Below are 24,888 nucleotides of genomic sequence, written 5' to 3'. Positions count from 1 at the left end.
CTAGCACACTTAGTCAGTGTTTCTCTGAGAATTGCTTAAACAGTCCGGAAGTCAGGGCACAGCAGGGGAGCACAGAGTGAATCATGAAGGGAATAACTTGGTCTAAATGGACTTCAGTGCATGCAGCCATTACAAGGCGAACCTTGAAGCATGTATTACTGATGCTGTTCTGCTAGTGATATAAAAAGAGGGGCATGCTGGTGGAAGAAAATTATTTCCTTACCAGACTAGAGTTTAGATATTGTAGGCTCTATATATTTAATGGATTTATTGTCTGCATAAGGAATTTTTACAGCAAAAATAAAATTACTTGGGTAGGTCTTCATTCTGATTATAATCCATTGCATTATCATCTTTGGTAGATCAGGGTTTTCTGTAACAAGACTTAAAACCCTTGGATAATTTTAATAGCGACCATCTAATATGTATGAATTTACCTTGGCTCCCCAGGCAATAACGTAGCACTGCACCTTGTACGATTTAAAACCACTCAGACTCAATAAGACTGGGATTAAGAAGCATTGATCTACATCTGCCATGTTTTCCAAGAGAACTGCAGGAGGTAACGGAAGAGAATAAATTAAACATGGCTAAGGTTGACGTGATGTGGGGTCTTAATTAGTGTATGGGCTTGGCTGCATGCGTTCATACATTTTATTGCATGTTTAACTACTAGGCGATATTAGCTGTAATAAAACCACCTCATAACTGGTGGATTTATTTAGATTAACGAAGGATGTGCATATCCTGTTGGTGCATATACACATGTATAAGGGGTATACGTATGACTGAGAAGGAGGCAAATGCTTCATTGCATTTGTGCATAAAGCTGAGCAAGACAGTACCATTTTTCTCACGCACACTACACCTTTTAATCACCCTTTCTGCACAGCCAAAACTACTTCTATGCTCACAACATAAACACAGAACCCCCGGTCGTTTTTTGACCACTGACAACTCCAATAAAGTTTTATTCATGCGGGTAGCAGCATCCAACAAAAGAAGAAAGGCTTACTTTGAACTTTCTACTTTGAACAAAAAGAAAGAAGAAATAGAGAAGAAGCCAATGGGTGGCTGGGAATATGGACAATACGGTCTGTTTTGTTGCAATGTTTGATTTTATTTCCATCACAGCACAGAGCACTGTTATAGCTAACCACATCATGAAAGATACTGCTCAAATAATAAAACAATAAGATAATAATAAACACATAATAAAAAAACCTTTGAACAGCTTAAACTGCTAGCCGACCCATTGTCCAAGAGTCAGATTGTCAGGCATCGTGACCCTCAAATTTAGCCCGATTCTAAAATAAATCGGGTGAATGGATTGAGGTTAAAATCAGGCTTTATTCACGGAGTGTCTGTCAAGCTTGAATGACCGACTTCAGTAACATTCTTTGATTTTTTCAGCAGGTATTGTCAGGAAAAGACTCCAAGACTGAGTTGTAGAACATCGTGGAGTACTGCAGAGCTCATGCATGTATCATCTCTGGTGTAAATACTGTAGGTGCAAAAGGTGTTTAACTGTTTATGCATGTCCACATACAATGACATTGACACACATGCTCATACACTAATCACCAGAGGCCACAAAGATTTCCAAAGAGGTTGATCTAATTTCTTTCAGTCTGTTTCATCATATCATCACCTCTGCCATGTGTTGCTTTTCATTTATCTGAATAACCCTGGCTTTCCTGTCTTGACTGGATTCTAACATTTTTAAAAAAATGTTTGGTCCCCGGCACTCAAATACACACAAGACCTAGGATGGGATACTGTAGATAAGCTGCTGACCGTCCCCATCAGTCCCCTCAGGAGACGTATATTTGACTGGCCTGGGGGATCTTCCCTTCGCCGCTGCACAGTTAACCACAGCCACACTGGTGATTGAAATGGGACTGGGTGCCCAACCATGCATCACTACACTGGCTCTCTTACAGGGATATGACAGTTCGACTGACCCTCTAAGGTCAGAGCTATTATGATGCTTGGTGGGGGTGGCAGGAAAAGGAAATAAAGAGGGCGACAGAGAGAAAGGACATGGGAGTCCCTAAGAGAGGCATTTAGAGTTTTAGAGAGGAAGCCTGAGTGAGAGGGGAGATAATGAGGGAGTGACATGGAAGGAGGAAAGAGTATTAAAAGGGGGAGCAGGAAGAGAGAGTGTCCAAATTTAAAGTGCCTTAAAGAACATTATGTCTGGAGATTTTGTGGTCATTTATTAGTGAATTACCTGCCTTAGCTTAGGTGGAAATTAATTCAACAGTGACGTGACTTGCAATTTTAGTAAAACGACTCTGCTACCAAAGTATACTGAGACTGATTTCTAAATTACCATAACAATTGAGCAATTGGAGTAATAATGTTTGCCCATCCTTGGAGGCTTCAATTACTATGCTGTATTTATTTTGTGTGATTGGAATATGCTGAGCTCTTTCAAGATGAATTTGCTGGAAATGAGTTTTAATGCAGTGGGCCTGTGAGACCCCACAATGATTCTAAATTCCATTTAATCGAGAGGGGAGCCCTGGGAGTTGCCACAGGAGACAGGAATATATGCTCATCTCCGCAAGACGCTTCATTCATCATGATAATTATTTCAATGCTTCAATTAATTTGACAACATTATTTGCATGTGCCGCCATTTTGCACACCTGTTTGCCGGTGGGTCTGGGGAAAACGGAGGGAAAATTAGGGCTGTCGTGTTGTGATAAATACGTCCTTCACCTGCTGAACAGATTGTCAAGCATATGATGTTAAATCCGTACAAAGACTTTAACATAAAGCCTGTAATTTGCCATATTGTATGTGAAGGGAGCCTCAAGTTTGAAATGTTTAATTCAAAGTGCATTTATAAAGCTGCCATTCACACCAAATTTGCAATTGTCGCTTTTCATGCAAAAAATACAGGGAAGTGAATGTGGATTTGAATATTGACTATGTATTTTTAAACCGTCTGTCTTGTAACACTGCAGCTCAAACACAGCATTGAACAGTATTAAAAATTCACTTTGGAAAAAAACCTTGTCAAAATCCACTGTTCTTGCTTCTCACGACAATAGAGAAGCAAGAACATTACTTGATAAAGAACAAAAGACTTCTGTGTGAGTCTTCGTAGAAAGAAAACGTCAGCTTTTGCTTTTACCGTGGTTAATAACTGCACAGAATTGACCTGATATTTCGACATGTCAGGGCCACCATTTACACCGACACTCTGATAAAAGGATAAGAAGCTCAAAGGGGTGTTTGAAATATAATAAAATAACAATATGATGCTGTTAAATTCTTGTCTATGCAGGCATTAGTATTTGAATATGGAAAACTCTTTATGCACTCCATCTAATTTCATTTCTACACCAAAATCAGCGCAAGATTTTTTCAAATTCTTTCCCATTGTCAGTGGATGACTTTGTCTTTGTGTTTTTTACTTGGTGTGTCACATTCAACATCAAGAACATACCTGGACACAGGTAACAATAGAAAGCAGCAGATCATATACCTCATCAAGCTACATCCAGAAGATGTTAAAATTTGTTTTAATAGTCTTAATCAAAGAATAAGACTCTCTGTTGAGGCATGGAGGCCCCTGACAATGTTACATTTGTTACTTCAGTCTCGCTTTCAAAACTAACCACGACTAAGTGACGTTTAAGTGCCGCTTTAGCAGACACGGATGGAAACATATTAACGCAGCAGTGTCCTTAATGAAAAGAGCATGTCCACCCATGATAATGTTGCCAAAACAGGCGATTGGAGATGGAGCCAATAAACACCAGTGATTACTACAGAGTCAGTTGACCTGGGAATGCAGCTTGTTCCTTCTGTTGGTGGGTGTGACTGGGTTTTTGTTCAAATTGTGTTTAAATTGTAAGGGAGCCAGGGACTTGCCTCCAATAAAAGAGACCTGCATTCCCCTGTAAGTGTAAGTTTCTGAAGTGAACTGGTTGTCCGGGGTGACAAGATAAATAATTAAGCACTCAATTTAGCAACTTTTCTACTCATCCAAAGGTTTAAAAAATATAAATGGAACAGATCTTCTGGTAACTGTCACAGACAGGAACAGAAGTCAGCGATTTAAATAAGATCTTATTTCAAGCGACAGAAACGTGCACAACATTTAAATTTCTCCAGCAGTCTTGTTTATTTGTATCTGGCATTATGGGCAAAGACATTTTTTCACATCAGCTTTTCTGACACAGTGTCAAAACAGAGGCAAACACCGATACACAAATATCCTCATTATTTTTGGTTTGAAAAATAAGTCCAAAGCTGCAGTGGTAGAAATCCAGCAAGTGATGAGCCTGATAAACAGTTGACAACTTTATTTTACTGCGTCCATGCAGTCCAAGTAAGGAGGAAATGTTTTCTCAGTCTGTTTTTGTAAGCTGAGAGGCTTCAATTTGCTATTAATCCCTATTCGTATTATTTTGCTTTAATTGATGATCTTGAAATTCACCTGACTAGTTTATGGTATTGATCGCAGGATTTTTTGTTTAAAGATGTAGTTCAATAATTTACTATTACACTTACATATAGTTTGGGGACTCACAAAAGACAGACTGAACTCACAATAATCAAAATCAGAGCAGTAGACGCTGAGATATTCTGACTTGTTTGCAGGGTGAAGTTCTAAAAATACTGGATCCATTAATCCCCCGAATGCAACTGGATATCAATATTACTTATGCTGCGTTCCAATCAAAGTCGGAGGCTGGAATTTCTTAGCTGAAATTTCAAACTTCCGACCTCCAGCCGATCCAGGTGCACACTGCCAAAAGCCTACAAAGACCTTGACCAGAACAAATAATGTTTCTTTGGCAGCTGTACACACAATTGAACCCACAGCACTGCACTCTTCTCACAAGTATTAAGGAAATGAAGGAGGGAAAAGTACACAAGGTAACAAATGCCATTATACATTCTATTCGGCCCTTTTATGCTAAATATTTAATTCACGAGCCTAATAAGAATACTGTTGTCTGCAAATACACCTAGTGCCTTCCCCATAGGCTCTGCCATTGTTGTGTGACATCAGACAACTGCTCCCTCGCGAAGTCAGGGTGGATGGAAGTGCCCTGAGTTTACATGTAGGAATTCTGACTTCGAGTAGCGTGCCAAATTTTTTGTTCCAAGATGTCTAGAACGCAGCATTAAAGATCATGTGTGTAAGATTTAGTTGCATCTAGCAGTGTGGTTGCCAATCGCAAACAACTGAACACCATCTTGACCTGCTGTAGAATCTCACTCTGTACGCATAAAAGTTTAATTCTACGGTAACGAAAACAACAAGATTCTTAGTTTCAGGTTATTATACACTAATGAAAACATTATTATGAAAATTATATTCCCCTTCTGCTAATAGATCTGCCACAATCCTACTGCACATGAAAGACTCTAAGACCCTGCCTACTAAATGGTCATTTCTTCCAACTATATATACAGTAAAATCTGTCCAGTCTCAACACCAAGTCGAGATAATCCTGACATCTTCAGGGTCATTTTTTCGAAACTTTAAAAAGCTTGCTCTAGAGACATAGACAACATTAAATGGTTGTTTTTACAGGCTGAGTGGTACTCCCCGTGACAAGTAAAGTCAGTGGAGTGACCCTTTAATCATTACCATCTAAGTGTAGGCTTATGCCTCTAAATACCACGTTTGTCTACAGTGATATAATTAAATGTCAATTAGCTGCAAAGGTAATTGCATAATTTGGGCACCACTCCTATACACAACCACACACAAACACAATTAACAATCAACAAATACTCTTTATACTCAGTATAATTATTTCACCTCAGCGGCAGCTCATTCAGAAAACTGGAGCCAGAGTTTTAACAGGGATTAAATAAAGGAAGCACCTCTCCTCAAATCAACGCATGGTTCCCAGTACACTGAATAGTTTACTTTAAGGTTTTCTTGCTTATCTATGAGGCACTAAACTGCAGTTCTCCGCAATGTGTCTTTAACATGCTAAAAAGCTACAAACCACCCAGACTTCTCTGTCCAGCTCGTCTATACTGGGGGTCAGCTCAAAGTCTGGTTAGGCTGCCTTTGTTGTTTGTCTCCTAGTTGCTGGAAGAAGCTTCCTGAGTACTTGAGATTTGCTCTGACTGTCACTTCTCTCAAAGGCAGCCTCAAAACCTTCTATTATTTGCTTTTTGCTTTCAATGATTATTATTATATCTTTGCCACTGAATAGTTTGTGTGGGCTGTCAGACTGAGGCTCAAATTTCTTCCTGTCTGCTTGTTGTGACAGAGCAGTTTGTCAATGGATTTTTCTCTTCTCTGTCCTCAATAATTTTCATTTAAACCACACTGAGCTTCCCACTGTACATGAAAATTGCTGCATGATTTAAGTTTGGCTTGCCTTTCTCCAGATCTATTGTTGAGTTGCTGACTAGCTAGCAGCTGCTGAGCCCTGAGAAAGGTTAAGGGCATGGCATTGAGAGTGACAGGGATGATGTATTCTTTTAGGCTAACCCAGAAGTAAGCATCCCCCGGGTTCCCTCAACAAAAAGCCTATGAAATGTATTATACTTACACATTTTGTGCATCGTAACAAATACAGACCACTTTTATGATTTTTGAAGCCTAAATGCAATCACAAGAAGTAAAAAGCTAACTTAAACAAGCAACATTGCGGATGCATCACCACAAAGCTTCCTACTACGATATACTACACACACACTTTATTATAAATTGATCCATCTACAACATGGAAAACTAAAGCTAGAAGACTTTGCAACTAAAGTGAGCCTGTAAAGACGAACTACAGAGTTGATAGTCTCTGTGTTCGGTGTGATGATGTTTAATGTCTCTGACAAACTCTGTAGTCTCATTTAGCCACTCGTTAGCAAACAACTTTTTAAAGACAGGTAAATGTGGGATATTTACTGATCAAAATGTGAAAATCTCTTAAGCGTGTGCTAACCACAGACCTTATTAGTGGCATCTACCCTTGACAGTGAAATGTACTTCAATACTGTATTTTCTTGGAATCAAATATGTGAAGGCATTTGATGGATAACTATATAATTTAAGATGGTTGATCACAGAAAGAGTTACATTTTAAAGAATTATTATATTTATTTGTCTGAATGCAGAAATAAAATAGATTTTTTGTGGAATTGTGATTCTTTTGAGATCTTATGAGAAAAATTTTGCTTAATTTTTGTTGAGAATAATCCATTGTATAGAATATTTGAATATGAATTTAAACATGTAACCTTCAAGAGCGTTAAAGTAATTCAACTTCTTCTCTATTTCTTTTATCAATATCAATAAATGTTGAATAGAAACTATGCACACATCTTGTTAAAATAGTACTGAGAACGGTTCCAAAGATGCACTGTACATTTAGCATACATGAGCACACATCCAACCAGGGCAATTTGAAGAGAGACATGGCATTTCCCTGTGCCAGCTGTCAGCTCTATTTTATGCCATGACAGAAAATTTACATTCAAATAGTCTTTCTACTCAAGTGCAAACCCTGAAGCTATAGTAGCATTTGAGTCAAGATTCAAACAGAATGGACATTTAGGAACCAGAGCAAGCACTACAAAGGCCTTACTTGATTTTTTGCAGAATATAATGCTGTGCCCGTATCTACTATAGGTGCACACACACATCCAGTTGTGTGAGTGTGTGCATGTTTTCAGTATAATGACTACTATTGAGCTTCACACAATGATCTCTGATCACATGTCCCTATGGCTCACTGCAATTTTGCCCTCTATGTACAGTAATGGCAATCAGACTACTAGGAGTGTTCAGAATCATGAGGTACCAGCACACAGTTTAAACACCTTAAAACAAATTTAATGGAAAGAGGACTTTACACTGAGCACTGCCCGGGTCATGAAAGTCATTAAGTGACACTGAGGAGGATACATTCTTAGAATAATCATCTTTCCTGATAGTACTGAGACATTATAGGCTGGCAAATTTTGTATTCAGTCATTCTTCAGTTTATTGTTAGCAGTGGGAAGCCTTTGTTGCAGTTGCCTCAAAAGACACAAACAGGGGAGCCAAGACACTAGTCTTTGACGATATCAATCTCATCTGTCAAAGACCACAGGAATAAATATTTCTGTTTTGGATTTACGCTTTAGGAAACTTGACCTGAGCCACAATGAATTGTCTAGAAATAGAAATCCAACATCTCAGCTGAATAAAAAATGAATGAGGCCATCTCGACGAAAAGTTCAAAGCACCCTGTCTCCTTTCTGTCTAATGTTTTCTCTCTGCCCTTTTTTGTGTTGTCCCTTCCAACCACACTTGGGGTGTGTGAATGTGTCAGAATTGAGAAAAGATTAAGCATGTCTGCAGATATGCTACTAATTCTGACTGACTTCTGCATTAGTGTAACTGTCAGCAAGTGACTGTGTGTTGGTGTGTGTTTACAACTGTTACATTTGGATTTATTTTAGGCCATAAACCTTGGCTGTGTTTCTGGGCCAGAGGAAAGAGATTTGACATTAATAAAAGTGTGCAGCCATGCAAGCGAGTCTGTATGTCCTTTATCTAATGTGCTTACAAGAATGTCAGGAGAGTGTGGGATAGTACTCAGTACTAAAGTAAAATGACCCTTGAATCACAGAGTAAACACGAGACTTACCAAGGCTGAACTCCACCTGAGGCAGCTTGGGTGTTAGAATAACACCTGTGAGAAAGAGAGAGAAAGAAAGATGAAGTGGAGCTGAAATAAAAGCACAGGGAGGAAACAAAGAAATAAATGTTCACCACCCAAAGACACTGTATTTTCAGTGATTTAAAAGAAAGAAAGCAGCTAACCATAAATAACCAGCTTTCTGTTCTCGAATGATTTTTTATCAAAATTATGGATGATTATTTTTCTCACAGTTGACTCTTTATTTAATCAACTAAAAGTTTGAAAAGGGATAACCACAATGATTTTCGGGGCCGATGCTCATGTCAATATTAAAGAAGACATATTGTGGTCATTTTTGGGTTCATAATTTCGGCTCTGTCGTCTTTTCAGCCTCTAGTTAGCTTCAGCTTGACTGTGAATATAGGCATAAATTATGCAAATGTTTGACATGGTGACTTAGTGTCAAGAAGTCACAGAATTAAAGGTAGGACTACTGACAAGGCGCAGTGTTTTCTGTGGGAGAGAGGCGCAGACTTTGGGCTTTTTAACTTTAAAGACCTTTTACTTGCACAAGAACCTTTATAATATATATAAGGGGGGAAAAAAACTAAAAAAGCATCAGCCGATATACACATTTTTTTTACAATGATCCCTCAAATGTGGTTATCAAATAACTTGTAACGGAGGCAGGATATTACAGCTTAACATTATTTCAGACAAAGTTATTGTCTGAAATGACATCGATTCACTGAAACAGTAAACTTTTCTGGATTTTAAGAAAATTACTATTTACCCCAAGCATCCTTTTCTTCATCTGTAAGAAAAAAGTTTTCATATCGGTGCCTATCGTAGAACATATATGCCTTTACTGAAATATATGATATGCCAATATTGGCCGTTAATATAGGCCAACCATATATCGGTCAGACTCTAAACCACACAGCGGATAGACAAAATAAAAGTAGACTGAGGGGCTGAATCCATTTTTACCAATGTGGCAAGAATGTAGTGACAGAAACTATTTTAATCAGAAAAAAAGTCTTCAGAGACAGCATTATAGGTAGGAGCATGACAGACTCCCAAAATGCCACAGTGATAGATGCCACTGTTTGTTTAGATTATGCAAACACACTGCATTTGTTGTGAGCGTCAGAACAAGTTTCTGGAAATCCATTGTCCTTGAGGGCTTATGCCATAATGATGAGTAGCGGACTGACGGCTTGTATCATCTGTCACCAACGCTGTCTCTCATTTATCACTTTCCCAGGCCGACACACAACCATTCAAACACCAAAAAGACGAAACACCTGCATAATGGTGCAACACATAAAGGGGCTCCAAACCACTAAATGGCGTTTTTCTCTTCCTGGGGTGCTTGGACACAATTGGCCCCTCTAAGGCTCATCAACCCCACTAATGGGCCATGGATACTCGATGCTTACTGATGTATGGGAGCCGCGTGACTTTAGGTAATAGTCATTTTAAATAATGAGGATCCTTCACAAAGACTTAAAATGATTTACTTATGATTTATAATTGTTTCAGCCACTGATCTTTTTATTTGGCTTTTATGTCGAGTCAAGTACATTTATTTGTAAAGCCTTTCATCACAAAGCATGTCTTGAAGGTCTTTACAGGGAACAAGCCTGCTTAGATCTGACTAAACAGCAATCATACAACAACATGATGCAATAGTAAGGTAACAAACAGTGCAAACAAGTCTGCATGTTGGGAAGACATAAAATCTATCCTGTCTATCCTAAACACATAACACTAACCACTGAGTCTCTGTAAAGAGAAGACTTGACAAGAAAATATTATCAGAGAAAATACTGAGGAAACCTGGGGGTGGGGCAAATAAAACAGTCAAAACATTTGTATAATTAACAGTTCAAACAGCTGTGTTCCTGGGATGTCCCGCTGACAAAGAAAGGAGGATTTTTGGACTTAAAGAATAAAGGTTAGAGGTACCCCTCTACTATAGTAGGGGTGGGACAATAAATAAGACAGTTAACAATAAGTTGATTGTGGTGAATTTCCATTATCAGGATAATTGTGAATCAGGATAGTCGTGAATACCCTCACATGGCTGACTTAAAAAACTGTCTAGCTAGCTGATGTGCAGTCCTATACTTTCCTAATTTATTTTGAATTGACACATCTTTCAAGTCATTCCAAAATCCTAAGCCTGTCACCAATTTGTACTCCCATCTTTGTGACCACCATGCAGATCTGTTAACCAAACAGTAGTTAGTTTCCCTTACTGTAACTATCAGTTTATGTCCAAATGTGTTTCTTTACAACATTAAAGATTAACTGTATGTCTTGGAGCTGTAGTTTCCATCTTTTAGAAGCTAAATATGGACTGCCTGAGATCACAGAAATGTTCTGAAATATGTTTGGGTTGGAATATAATATATTATTATCCGTTCTAAAATTCGTAAGGCTCTTTACTGAAGTAAAGAAGGTTAGATTTTTATTTCTTTTATATATGCTCCTACATACTTCTAAAAAGTATGTAATGGAAGTATAAATGAATAATACATAGACATTATACATAATAAAAAGTGCATAATGAAGTTTGACTTCAGAGATCTTAAATTTTATACAGTAATGTAGACTTTTTAGTTAAACATAGTGTATGTGGTGTCCCGGTTTATTCATTTTCTATTGGAACGTCAACACATTTTATTTCTCACACACTCTCATAAGTTTGCTTTGTACATTTAGACAATAGACAATAGATAATAGACAATGGACAATTTCTACCTCTATTTGCACATCCGTTTGCACAGTTTTACTTCCATTTGCACTTCACTCCATCTGCACTGTTTACTGTTTGCACTGTTTACTGTAGCTACTGTTAATTTTAAATATTATATATTATATATGTGTAATGTATGTTTTGTATTTTGTATGCTACTGGACACTTGAATTTCCCACGGGATAAATAAAGTATCTATCTAACTATCTATCTATCAATCATTTGAAATGATTTTAAAAATTATGAGTTTAGTATAAATGCATTCAGTCGTGGTCAAACCAAGTCTTCAGAAGTTTCAATTCTCTTTGGAACGTTCATTTAAATTTGTGCAAAACAAACAATGTTACAGGGATTGCTAATGATTAACAAGCATACGAAATTACAGAAATCATTAGCATTTCCCAGAGCCCTCCTGAGAGTCACATGTCTACTGAGGCAAGGAAAGCCCAATACACGGCAAGTTGTTGAAAAACCCAAGCAGCGACTTGCAGAGCATATCCAGATTCAACGAATAATTTAACAAAATTGTGAATAAAGTCTCAGTTTGCCAGTGTTTTCTCAAGTTTCAGAGAATTTGGCTGTGTCAGCTGCAGTACTTGTCAGGACATTTAAATAAACAGGCTTATGCAAACTTGGTGCAATATCTGTCATGCATACAAGTACAGTAAATGTCTAATTAATCAAGTGCACACATAGCTGAAGCACACACACACACGGTTACACAAACAGGCCAATAATGTATGTAAATAAATGTTCTATGTCGCTATCTGGTTTTCACATTATTCTCATCATCATCCCATTCCTCAGGGGTCGTGTCTCCTTGTGTTGTCAGCACTACGGCCTCCTTGTGAGCACTGATGAAACTTTAATAAGCCTGCCTGACATGTTGTGTGGTGGCAACAGGAAGCCCTTTAGCTAGGTGAGCTGAGACAGTGCCAGCTGCCGGGTCCTGTCTCTGGTGCCATCATAGGGGACTGTCACTTGAACAGCCCAGTTACTTTGGAGGACTCCATCTGTGCTAGACACGACTTATCTAGAGTGGTAGAAAGCAGTGAAAAATGTCTGTCATTGCAGAAATAATTGAATGCAGATAAGACGTAAAGCTTAAGTCTAGGTCTGATATGGGTTGGGGATACTGATCATGAGACAGGCACACATGGCAAAGCAACTTGATATGCTTGATAGTGAAGCAGGAGGAGAGCTGGAGTTAAAAGATGTCTGAATTTTAGAGCACAGCTTGACAGTGTGTCAAGTATTTATAGAAGGATCATGCCTGATGCTTTGATTGTAAGACAGGCAACACAGGTTATGCTGCAACTTTGAGAACGGATACTGACTATGTTACATTCAACTTAGTAGCTCTGGAGACTGTCGTCCACGTGGTCACAGTGACTCCACAGTTATTAAAATCACGGACAAATTATGCGTAGCAACCTGAGGACAGAACACCTGTTATGTAGACTGTGACATCATTCTTGTCTTGGAGCACTGAACACGCTGCATGTCATTAACCCCCCGGTGAGAATCAGGCTGACCAAAACAAATAAACAGTACCTAATTACAATAATTACCCATTACACGGGCAGAGGTCAACCACCTGTACTGTCCACCTCAATCACATCTCCTTTAGCATATGAAGATCACAGGTGATGCAGCTCCATTGTGTGGATAAGGATGTGGAGAAAAGTGGAACAGGTGTGGTATTTAAAATCGATATCCGCTGGCATTATGAATATGGTAATAAGCTCAGCAAGGCAGCAAGGCAGCAGGCGGCAAGCAGGCAGGCAGGCAGGCAGGCGGTACATGCAGATGTAACTCCCAGAGGGGCCTGCTGCAAATGAGGTGTGCCCGCCCGCTATACTGCAGTTTCATCTGGCTCTAGAAATAACAGCACAGCCCCACTGTACCTCCAATCTATCACCCCCTCCTGTCTGCGGGTGGTATCAGTGGGGGAAAAGGCACGCTGAAGGGAGAGGAGAGAGTAATTTATTAGGATGCGAGCGGACTAGGTGATTTCTCTGGAATGACAGAGTTAATTAATGTACAGGGACTTAAATTGTCCATCTTGCAGATGATCATTTAACCCTCTTCCCTTCTCATTGCCCTGCTTCCTCACCCACTGCATGGTGTGATAACCACTGACTAGCTTCTAGCAGAGACTCTGAAAGGAGGAATGGAAGAAGGAAATGTTGGGGAGTGCACACACAGATTTCACATGGGATTGCTGCTTATTCCTGACTCCACAAAAAATAATTGTGGAAAAGCTCCAAAATACTGCCTGTCGCTGCTCCGGTCCCCATCATATGCTACCGGCTCAACTAAGAAAATCAGGCAATTTCCAAAGAGAGCTCTGATAAACCCCTCGCAGTGGGTATGGTACACTTTCTTAATCACTCCTTCTTATCCTCTTCATGAATAGATATTACATGTAAGAACCTGTGCCTAGGAACAAATGCTGTGTATATTTTGAATATTATCTAGTTTGGATTTTGAGATGATAATTTACTTATGTGGCTGGCTGACCATCGGATTTGACTGGCCATCTCTCAATAAACCATTTCTACCCAATCCACAAACACCATCAGCTCTACTCAACGTCCCTACATATGTGCGTGTGCGTGCTCACACACACACACACACACACACACACACACACACACGCACACACACACACACACACACACACACACTAATTGCAATCTTTTTTCTTCTAACTCCCTTTGTCCTATCCTGCCCTCCTCTGTTCTTCTCTATTCTGTAGTTTCAAATGTAGAAACAACACTTGCACATCCTTTCTGATGATTCAGTCATCAGCCGGGCTAACGTACCTCTAACTCGATTGATGTTTGCACAAACAGGCTTCCTATTAGGACAAGTGGTGCTGAATGGGAGAGTGAGTTATCGTCACATTACTGCCCTGGGAGATTGAGAGGGGACAGATGGTTTTGTTGCCAGCGTTTAATGAAGTGTTGTGAATCAGTTGGGTGTGCTGAGGAGGTCTTGACTGTCGCGTCGATGGGAGATGGAGTGTGGAGGGTTATCAAGGGCATGGAGTAAGACTTTTTGCTCCACAATAGTTTTGTCATGTCAAGCATTGTGCAATCAAAACGACATCAATTATGTTGCTGCTTCCATTAAAACCATGCCCATAGGCAAATTCTGGTATGAACAGTTAAAACAATGTTTCCCCTTGTGGTTGGGGAGTTTGTAAAATGCCAATTCAGTCCCATCTTAATAAGTACTGTGCAGCACCTTGTTGGGTCCCACTTTTCTCTCGTGTCAAGAAGGAGGAGATAAACCATTTCACCTTGCGACTGATAATGCAAGGCTGTCAACCTGTCTTTCGTGCCAAACATGGTAATTATGTGCTTTGCTCTTCCCTTTTGTCTCCCAGGATGCTCAGGGGAAAGAAAACAGAGGTACAGTGAGGTGTTTGTCATTACTGTTATACTCCCACACCTGTCAGATGTCATCTCCAAACTGTGACTGTGTGATTTTATCGAAGAGAATATCTAGGGTTCGTGATCAGGTCATAACTGTTTGAGTATGAGCATGAGTGTGTGGCTGAGTGTGAGTGTGAATGCATGCTTAGGTGTTGTGCACTCGTTTTGTTATTTGCTTGTGTGTGTGTATGTTTGAATGTGTGTACTTGTGCATGTAAACTGGTTCAACGTGTATCAGTGTGGTTCGAGGCAAAGGAGACAAGGCTTCATGAATTGCGCTTTCATTCCTCTTTGTACAGCTCCATTTACTTATCCCCATGGGGAAGATGATGGTGTTGAGCTTGCATGCCAATGTAAATGCTTAGTGGTGCTGCATGCAGTGTCTGTCCTTTTCGTGAGCAAAGGTATTAAACTTGGAGAGCAGGCTTTGTGGCATCGCTGATATGGATAATCTCTTTAGCATTCTCCTGTTGTGATGGGCACTGAGACATCTAGTTTGCCTCTGCCAGTGCTCATTAGTGACAACACATTCAGGCAACATGGAATATGACTGCAGTGAAAAGGCATGCACGCGCACACACACACACACGCACACACACATACATGCACATAGAAACAGAGTCAAACACACACTTGAATGCACAATCAAACATCTTCAAACTTTTTTCTGTCACTGAATCCAATTCAGTGCTGCCCAGAGCTCGTTGAGGCTGACTTGACCACATTCTGAGACAATTTGGGATTTTAATTCAACCAAACTGCAAGAACCGCACACTTAATTGGAAACCTGCAGAAAGGCAGCCACTAAGTTTTAAGATCAATCCACTGGAAGAATTTGTCAAGACAATTTAAAGTATCAACATGACGTTGCTCCAAAAAATTGTCCAAAAAAAATCAGTGAAATCCCGGGATAACAAAGTGTGCTCATTTTGCTTTTAAAAATCACGTGGAAACACTTGATGTTAATGGCATGTATAATTAAAATTCCCTTGTAATTATTGTAACAATATGACCCTGAGGTGTGAGTTATCCAGATAACACAATAAAACTGCATTTAATTCAGTCACTTGGTTATTGATCATCGTGCATTTAAAATTCTTTCCCTCTGTCTCAGGTACCTCCACCCTTCTCTTTCTCTCTCTCACTCGCTCTCTCTAACACACACACACACTCTCTCTCTCTCTAACACACACACACACACACACACACACACACACACACACACACACACACACACACACACACACACACACACACACACACACTTTCTCTCTCTCTCTCTTTCTGTGCTTGAGAGAGAGAGAGCACCACGGCAAACACAAATAGAAGGAAAATATGCAAAAACTAGATGTCAATGGAACAGGCATTTATTGAGACAGTAGGATACTGAGACAGAATCCATTCTAACAGCAGATTAGGTGTCACAGAGTTTAACTGTGTAAAGAAGGACAGAGCCAGAGGAGACAGATTAAAGGACAGACAGACAGACAGACAACACAGTGCAGTCAGCTCACCGGCAGCGGTCAGTCCTTCAGGGTTGGCGCTCAGCTCCTTCATGTCAACCATGCAGTGTCCCAGGTGTTGGGTGCCGTCCTCCATCTGTCCAGCTTGCCCCTCACTTCTCCCTCCTGCTCCTCCACCTCCTCTCCCACCTCCTCGAAACACCACAGTCCAGTCCAGTTCCCCGGCTCACAGCCTGCCAAGCAGAGAAGCTGTCACAAAGATAGCAATCCGTTCGCCTCGCTTTCTTGCTGCCTCACAGCGCGCTCTCTGGCAGCATTAAAGATGCCTTTTGGAAACTAATACGGAAGAGAGGGACAGGCAAGGGACCTGGAGCAGCAGCAGGAGGAGGGAGGGAGGGAGGGAGGGAGGGAGAGAGAGAGAGGTAGAGCAGGAGAGGGGAAACGAAGGGAGGAGTGATGAGGGAGTGAGATTCAGAATGAAAGAGAAAGCAGGACAGAATTGATGTTATGTGCGATACACAGCTCTATCCATCAATCTTGGGCTGTCAGTAGGGCACCTAGACCCGACTGCACAGCACAACACAGTCAGAAAGACACTGTCTCCACTCTCTTTCCTTTTCTCCTCTTACTGCGCAGCCAATGCTGCATCCAGACATGGCAGCAGGGGTCCTTCTGATTTCTGACATCTGTCTCCCTCTTCCTCTCCAGCCTCCCCTTGCCACTCCACCACCCCTTCCTTTCTCCTTTTCGAGAAGAAAAACAATTAACAAGCATCTGACTGCTAAGCTCCATACGGTTGATGCCAGCATCATGCAGCATGTGATTTTGTAACTGTTGACTATAACCCAACATGGCAACTTCACTACAGGGTTAAATCAACAGGTTAAATAGAAAAAGTTAAAGATATAATAGATGTTTCTTCTGTTATTTAGGCAAAATGTATCTGCATCTGCAAATACTGCAAAAACAACAAAAGATTTTTTTTTCTAATCAGCAATTATTTGTAATGAAGAGCTACACGGGCAGAATAATGCAGCTCTCTTCTTCTGTGTGTTTATTTGTTCCCCTCGCTGCCTGTCCACCCACTCATACAGTGAAGGTTATTGTTAGTTATTTGGCCACGAAGGCCATGATGCTACACTAAGACCATATATAAAATCAATGTTAATTTATACCCTGCTGAATGGAGAGGCTGTTGTGTTCTCAGCTCAAACTCAATAAAGACACATAGGGCAGCAGACTCAAACTCCTAAAGGAGGTAAACACCTACAAAATGTTTTATGAAATACGAAGACATGCAGCATCAATCAACGTAAAGACAGGACACAAAAAATGGCTTTAAATCTGTTAAAACAGGGATTGCGTCACATTTCCCCTGCTTTTGATAAGGTAGTTTTCACAAACTCTGTATATATGAGCTGCAAATTATCACCATGTGAGGATGTAATCATTTATAACCTTGGTGTTATTTTTGACAAAATGTTGTTTTTTGATGCTGAGGTGACTAAAGTGGTGCAATCCTGCATTGTCCAACCGAAACACTTAACCAAGATCAGGTCACAGCTTTTTTCCACAAATCTAGAAAAGGTCATCCGTGTGTTTATCTCCTCCAGACTTGGTTACTGCAATGCACTTTATTCTGCTATCAGCAGGGGAAACATCCAAAGACTGGAGCTGATACAAAACGTCACGGCCCTGCTGCCCCTCACTGTTCATAATTGATTTTAAGATTTTACTGCTTGTTTTTAAAGCCTTCAATGGTCAGGCTCCTGCCAATATCTGATCTGCTAACTACCTATGACCCTGAGTGCTGCTTGAGATTGAGTATCACTGATTGCATTGATAAAACATTTATTTAAAAAAAGTATTGAAACTGTCTATGAAGAAAGGTATTGAACACGTCGTGGAAACCTAATTCAAACTCTTTGAAGCGCAAACAGACAACTTTTTAGATTGCCCTTTCCCAGCGTTGTATTACTGTTGGCGCTGCTTCTACGAAGGCAGTGTTAGCAACATGGCTACCGCTAACAGCCTGTCCACCGTCGAATGCAAAAAGCAAACGTAAAAATCCCAATTTGTTACTTACTGACCTCACGGACCTAGTACAAAGAATGCCTGTTTTGCGTGAACAGACTTTGACATAACACTGGTGCGCTCCATTGAGTGAATGCCCATCCATTCATAAATTCATAAATTCAGTCTCTATCACTTTTGCTTTTTGCCTTCTTTGCCTCCTCCATCAGTGGGTTCTATTCCAGTTCTTTCACTGTTACCTAGGGAGAGCTACTTGGGAAAACAATGCCTCTTCCTGTTTTGGTTGCGCAATGGCGGAGACACTTCCTGTGTGCGGCAATTCATCCTTCATTTCAGCAGGACAGGCTGAATAGCATAGTGAAAGTGAGGTTTATAGGGAATCAATCTATTCGTGGATGGTGACATTTTTCTACAGCCATCACACAGTGCAATTGGTATTTACTCCACAATGGTAAGTTGCAGCAAAAAAAGTGTCTTTTGTCAGTTTAATAAGCCCTTTGTGGACCTGCCATGTTAATTATGCAGGTTATGAGAGATTGGGTTCGTATTTCTTTCTGTGTTATGTGTTATGTGTTTAAATTTAAAAGATACCAAACAACATAATCTGCCCTTCAAAAAACAGTATTGGTCAAACCTTAGGTCCAAGTTACATGTGCTAAAAAGCCACGTTGGGCTCATAAGCTTTCTTGAGGTGGCTGGTCGGGATTGGGGTTGGTGCCAAAAACCTAAATGAAGATAAATTGGTCCCTACAGGAGCAATAAGACAGAAGATGAATCCACTCTGCACGAGGAGGTTTCTTCTTCACTTTCCGCTTCTCTTTCCATCCTTATTCCTTTATCCCTCTATTGCCACATTCTCCTTGTTTTCCACCCCCTTTACTCCCTAAAACCATCAAGATGAATGTTGTCTTCTTCTGCTTTAATGAAAATGTGGTGGCACATACACACATAAAATCACAATCGCATGCGTGTGCTTGCGCGAACGCACACAACACAGCAGAGAGGCCAGCAGATCTGTGGAGTGAACCATTAACATTCTAATACGTTTCTTTTAAAGGCGACATGTGTTGTCTTATTAAAGCCTGACTGATGGAGGGGGCTGGAGAAAATCAATAGACAATGCACTGGAGATGGAGAATAGTACAAGTACACTGAGGAGAGGAGAAGAAAATAAACATGCCCTTTTTAGCTATTCGGCCTCAAAGCCGGGAGAATAGATCCTCACATTTACCCATTCCAATAGCACTTCAGGCCCATTAGAGTTTGTGATACACTCCTTCACAGCATTAACTGAGGACAGCCAATAGCTTGATTCACCATTCACTCTGGGGTGTATGTTGCCTCTGCCAGGGTTACAGGGCTGTAGTGCAGTAAAAGCCCCAGCAAGAGACATCCCAATCCCATGGTGTAAATACACACTGTGGCCAAAGATGAGTCAGGGAGACTGTTCAAGGCACTCTTGCCTGCTGGCACCAATCTCTTAAATCCCTGAATGACAATTATACATCTATTGATTTACATGTGTAACACGTAGATTTCCAGTTTGTTTTATTGTATTTTTAAAGTCTATTTTGCATTAATGTTTTACTTGTGGTTACAATAGGAGCATGCTGAGTGTATCAAGCATCAAATTATTCACCTACTTAGACAGTTACCTCAGCTGGCTGCCTTTTCTTTGATTTCAACATGTTTACATGTCATAAATTTCTGAAACTGCAAAGAAAGAAGCCACTGCACAAATCTAGTAAGACAATTTGGTGAGTGTGTAGCCTAAAAGATCATAAATATTACAATGATTTGTAAAGATTTTGGTTTGACTTTGGAGAGCTGTAATACAAATCAATGAGTTCAACTAGCAGTGTCAAAAAGGTAGTGTTTATAGTTGTTTCTACCGGTAGATGCTTGCTAAATAATGAAACAATCCTACTTATTTTGCAGGCAGCCGATCTCACAAACATTTGCTTACTGAAAATGCAGCCTGTTGGTAACTACTTCACTCATTGAACACAGCGGGTTGAATTCAGAGTGGACGTGTATAGTATCAACAATTACTGCTAATTAAATACTAACCCGGCAGACTGAACAGCAGTCTGTTAACAGGTTAAAAGTTCAGATGAATCAAATAAAAGGAAAACAGGTTTTGCTTTTTTTCATCTTGAAACAATACCGACGGCCTGTTCTCATCAGAAAAATCACCATATAGGTTGACTGTGAAAGTAGCTTATTACGACCCATATTAATATTTCTTGTTAGGCGGCAGCCTCTAGTGGCTGTGATAATTATTACAGCAGTATAAAAAGAAGTCAGGCAAAATAGGACAAAGAGTAAGAAGGTCCACATAGAAAGGAGGTTGGGGATGAATGGTTGAGTCAAACAAGGACTTTCACCTAAAAACCTAACATACAGTATGTTCATAAATTAAAGTGTAACTCTCGCCAAAATGCAACCTAGGCTTTTTTTGTGAATGTACCCTAGTCAAACCTTCGTGTAAAAGCATAATTACGACGAAAAAGCCACTTTTAAGATTTACCGTAGTTTCGTTTTCGGGTCAAAATCATTTTCAATTGTGTGCTAGGGGCAGCTGTATGGTAGCATCAAAATCGCTATTTTAAGACTCAACACAACATGAAACTTTGCTCGTAGCATCACCAGGGTCTCTACACATGAACACGAGCATTGAGAACATTGTTTGTGTACACAGAGTTTACTTAAAAGAAGGTTTTTGAACAACTCACGCTAGCAGTAGCTTGTTCCGCTCGTCGCCGTCCTGCCAGTCCAGATACATTCACAAAAAAAGCCTAGGTTGCATTTTGGCGAGAGTTACACTTTAAGTTAGGTAAGTAATATAGTTATTGTAACCCAAACCACAATGTTTTCCTAAACCTATCTAAGTAATCTGAGTGCCTTAACCCAACCTGTCTCTGATATGCAACACTCATGTTGTTTTGGGAAAGGATGACATGTCCATATGCCCAGTGAAAAGGTTTTCAGTTGCTGTCCACGGCCAAAGAAAGTTCTTCTTAAAGCTTTTTCAATGTAAAAGATGGGCACAAAATTTTACAACATCTTACAAAAATCCCAAGTGCCAATACACCTCAAAGAAGGGGAAGAAGAAACAACCATGACACCTTGGCCATCTATGATTAAATGTGGGAATTGTTGTGGGGAGATGCCCGAGACCCAAAAAAGTTGACGTTTTTTAAAATGATGCTGTTTATTATCAACCTTATCTAATGCTATACTTCAAAACTGGCATAAAAATATTTCAATGGAAATGTCAAAAAGCAAATTCAAATTCACTGAAACACAAAAAAAACTGTTGCTTATGTTGAAATTGCATTAACAATAAAGCTCTTTGCAGACAGTATGGACAGGAGGAGTAATCACAGTGACCAATAATCCTTTAAATGCACATATGGGGGTGCAAATATTAAACTCGACCTGAAAAAATGTTAACAAAACTATCAGCATCTTCACAAAGCAAGATAAAAAAAAAAATGTATGTGTAGTGTGTATTCAGTATTTTTAAAGGTTGTGCCATATATAAAATATATCAGAATATTCAGTCTTTCTGTCCACAGATTATTTGTATTCAACTGTGTCATCTGGTCTAATGGGACCAACGATCAATGTCTGTCAAGGTCCTCATGAATCCTCATCACATTAAAAACGACTACCCCCCATCCTACCCCCATCTTTTCCTTTTCACTCCTTTTCCTATCAGAGAATGTGGAGAGATGAGGCTATTGATTTCTCATCATGTGTTGTCATGTCAGGTTACAACATCCTCTTTTTACTGCACTACTACTGACTGACATCCCAGTTGTTGACTTCCAGTTTCTTGTAAGGCGGATTCACTCAGTTGCTTGGGGAATGAGGATGTGGATCTGACAGGGTTTGAAACTAGAAAGTCAGCATTCTTCACATCAACCCATTGACCCAGCCCAACACTGATATTGAAAAAGAAAAAACTTCAAGTATTTCTGCTCAAGATGCAAAAAAGTCTGCATTCATACATGGATATACTTTTATACTTTTAACGTTTTCAGTTTCAAAAACACAAACCAAAGTTCAAGTCTTTTCAGTACGAAATTCCTTCTTTGGTTTCCACAGACTGTGTTTCCTTGCTGAATGGCGGCAAAGACCTGCTTTTGAACTAAAACACTTCATATCTACTTGATTTGATTGACACACACCTCACCTCTTCACTTATTATCTTTAGTCGGACTTCAGCAGAATACATTATTGAAGATAACAAGTCTGCTGATCTTGTCACCCATCTCTTTCATTGAAGTTTCACTTTGAAAAGTTCACTTCATGGCCAATATCAACAGTGGGACTGACTACAACAATCTATAACTCTTTCAATATAATGTACATATGGGCGCATGAATATTGTTTAAAGACAGACATGATAAAAAAAAGTTCATGGCCTTGGTCGACTACTAAACATAAACACATTTGTCAAGATAGGATGAACATCTTATACTGTACAGTCCTCACAATAATAGAAAAAAGATAGCATGTGAAATCACTTTGTCCTTTCACATTATGACTGACGTTGTAAGGTCTCTCCTCACACTGGGTGTTCTTTGTTTGACAAAGCCACATTCTCTTACCATGTATGTTTTGCTGACAAAAAGTCAACTCTCCACCTCTCCACCTAACTGTCCATCCTCCAGCTAACGTGAATGTTGCGGTCTTTAATAATTTTGCTATCATTCAGCCCAAGGGCCTGTTAAATATCATGTCTTGGCATCCATCGTTAACTTAACTAAACTTTCCACACACACACACACCTCAGTCTGTTTAGCAAAGGAGATCAAAGAACAGTCCTCACTTGATGAAACAGACAGCCGGAGTGAGGAGGGAGAACCAGACAGATAAAATCATGGTGAAGAGTGTTGCTGTCAATTTGCGGATCCAAAGTCTCTTGAAATATCATTATGCATCTTGTCAATCATCCCCACTTGTTATTTGTTTCGTAGGTAAGTGAAGGCATGGGGGGTCGAATCCGGTGCTATGATTGGTCAAATCTTCTTCTTCTTTAGGTTTTCAGCAGACTTAAACACTTATTGGCTCTTGCTGTAAGACACAAGTACTGCTGTACATTGGTCAAATTCACAAGGGGTCACCAGCTTTTTGCGTACTTTAGAGCGACAAATTGTACAGCGTACTTTGATGTCAAAAGGCATGCCTGCAACGCAAAATGCGTACAGGTTGGCAGTTCTGAATTTCCAGTTTTATGTTGTGACAGCATTGTGCTTATGGTCTGGTGAGATTAACAAAAATCACTTGGTAGGGTTGAGGAAAAGATCATGTTTCGGCTTAAAATACCTGCTTTGGTCGCCACAAACTCAGCTGGAGATGTCACGACATCTCCCTATAAATGTCCTGTTGTTTCACATTTACCAATGTTGAAAAGCAGTCTAAAACTGTAGCTTGGCTTGTCGGCTTTCTCCCTTAACTCCACCATCCCCTCCGCCTCCACAGAAGAAAGTCAGGTGATAAACATGCAATGCTAATGTGATATGACACGTTTTATAGAAATGTCAATATGGTACGTAGCCTGTGACGTACGAATGTGAACGCAACGGTGGTTTGCAGAAAATGTTAACTGCCAACATTATATATTATGACTGGGATGAAAAAAAGTTACAGTCTACCCATTAGTCCGCACAATTGTTTTGGTCTGCTGATGTTTTTTGTCTCTCCATTGCAGCAGAAGCTTCAGTGAACACTGAAGTCACATGGATCATGTACATCATGATTTATTCACCAAGTCCATTTTCAATTTAACTCTTTTGTTTCACCTCAATTGATTCCACCTCAGCCAAAGGTAAAAAAAAACCTTTATGCAATATTTGATGTTTCCACTCAGGTTTTGTTTCTGTGAAAATTTTAAATGCGCATAAAAAGAGATGGATTAAAACACACTTATTGCCTCATCAGTGATTCAGTATATAAGCAACTTGCAGAAGTATGTGACAGGGAGAAAATTAAGTGGGAAAATGTACCCTTAGCCTCACACAAACAATTTAATGCTCCTTCCACTATTGCCCATTAAGATCTGTGCAGTGATTACTAAACTCTCACCCTTTGGAGTCCAGACTATCACTGTGGAACTGGCTCCCTCGCTTGGCCTGGGCTAGGCTAATTGTTAATCACCAGTTGTGCTTTGATTACAAATTTACTCCCCTAAATAAGTTTTTATAGCACAAGTGCTGGAGAGGCTGCAAAGTGATTCTTTTTCCTTTTCTTCACTTACAACAGTCTCTCTGACAGGGAAGGACTCCAGCTATGCTAGCAGTGCCTCTGACACAGTAGAAGCAAAATGGCTTTGGGCACTCAATCTCCCCGAGAGGACCAGCAATGTTGAAAGTACAGGATAGATATGGATTAGCTGTTTCTACAATGTTTCTGAATTACTAGGCTGCCAGAGACACACACAGCACAGTGCCAACATCCATGGATCATTCTTACAGACACAGCAGGAGTATTTTCATTACCCACGGCTGATTGTCTGGATATTTCTTCATCAGGATTGTTCCTCCATAACTAACATAATG

The 24,888-nt window shown here is 39.9% G+C and overlaps 1 protein-coding gene across 5 annotated transcripts in view; it reads right to left on the bottom strand.

The window, feature by feature from the left end:
* The window catches only part of inpp4b (inositol polyphosphate-4-phosphatase type II B), a 253,045-nt gene that overhangs the window by 135,631 nt on the left and 92,526 nt on the right, over nt 1–24,888 (bottom strand). For 2 of the 5 annotated variants that reach the window (XM_073469340.1, XM_073469337.1), the window contains exons 1-2: nt 16,337–16,460; nt 8,622–8,666 (exon numbers count right to left, since the gene is read on the bottom strand). In XM_073469340.1, coding sequence (XP_073325441.1) covers nt 8,622–8,666; nt 16,337–16,421 — 130 coding nt within the window. In that variant the 5' untranslated portion in view covers nt 16,422–16,460. Of the gene's footprint in view, nt 1–8,621; nt 8,667–16,336; nt 16,461–24,888 lie in introns of those variants that run through there. The other 3 variants (XM_073469338.1, XM_073469339.1, XM_073469341.1) reach the window with 2 other exon arrangements.

This window comes from Pagrus major, chromosome 1 (genome assembly GCF_040436345.1).
Source record: "Pagrus major chromosome 1, Pma_NU_1.0".
Taxonomy (NCBI): Eukaryota; Metazoa; Chordata; class Actinopteri; order Spariformes; family Sparidae; genus Pagrus; species Pagrus major.
This window is presented reverse-complemented; position numbering and strand designations above follow the sequence as displayed.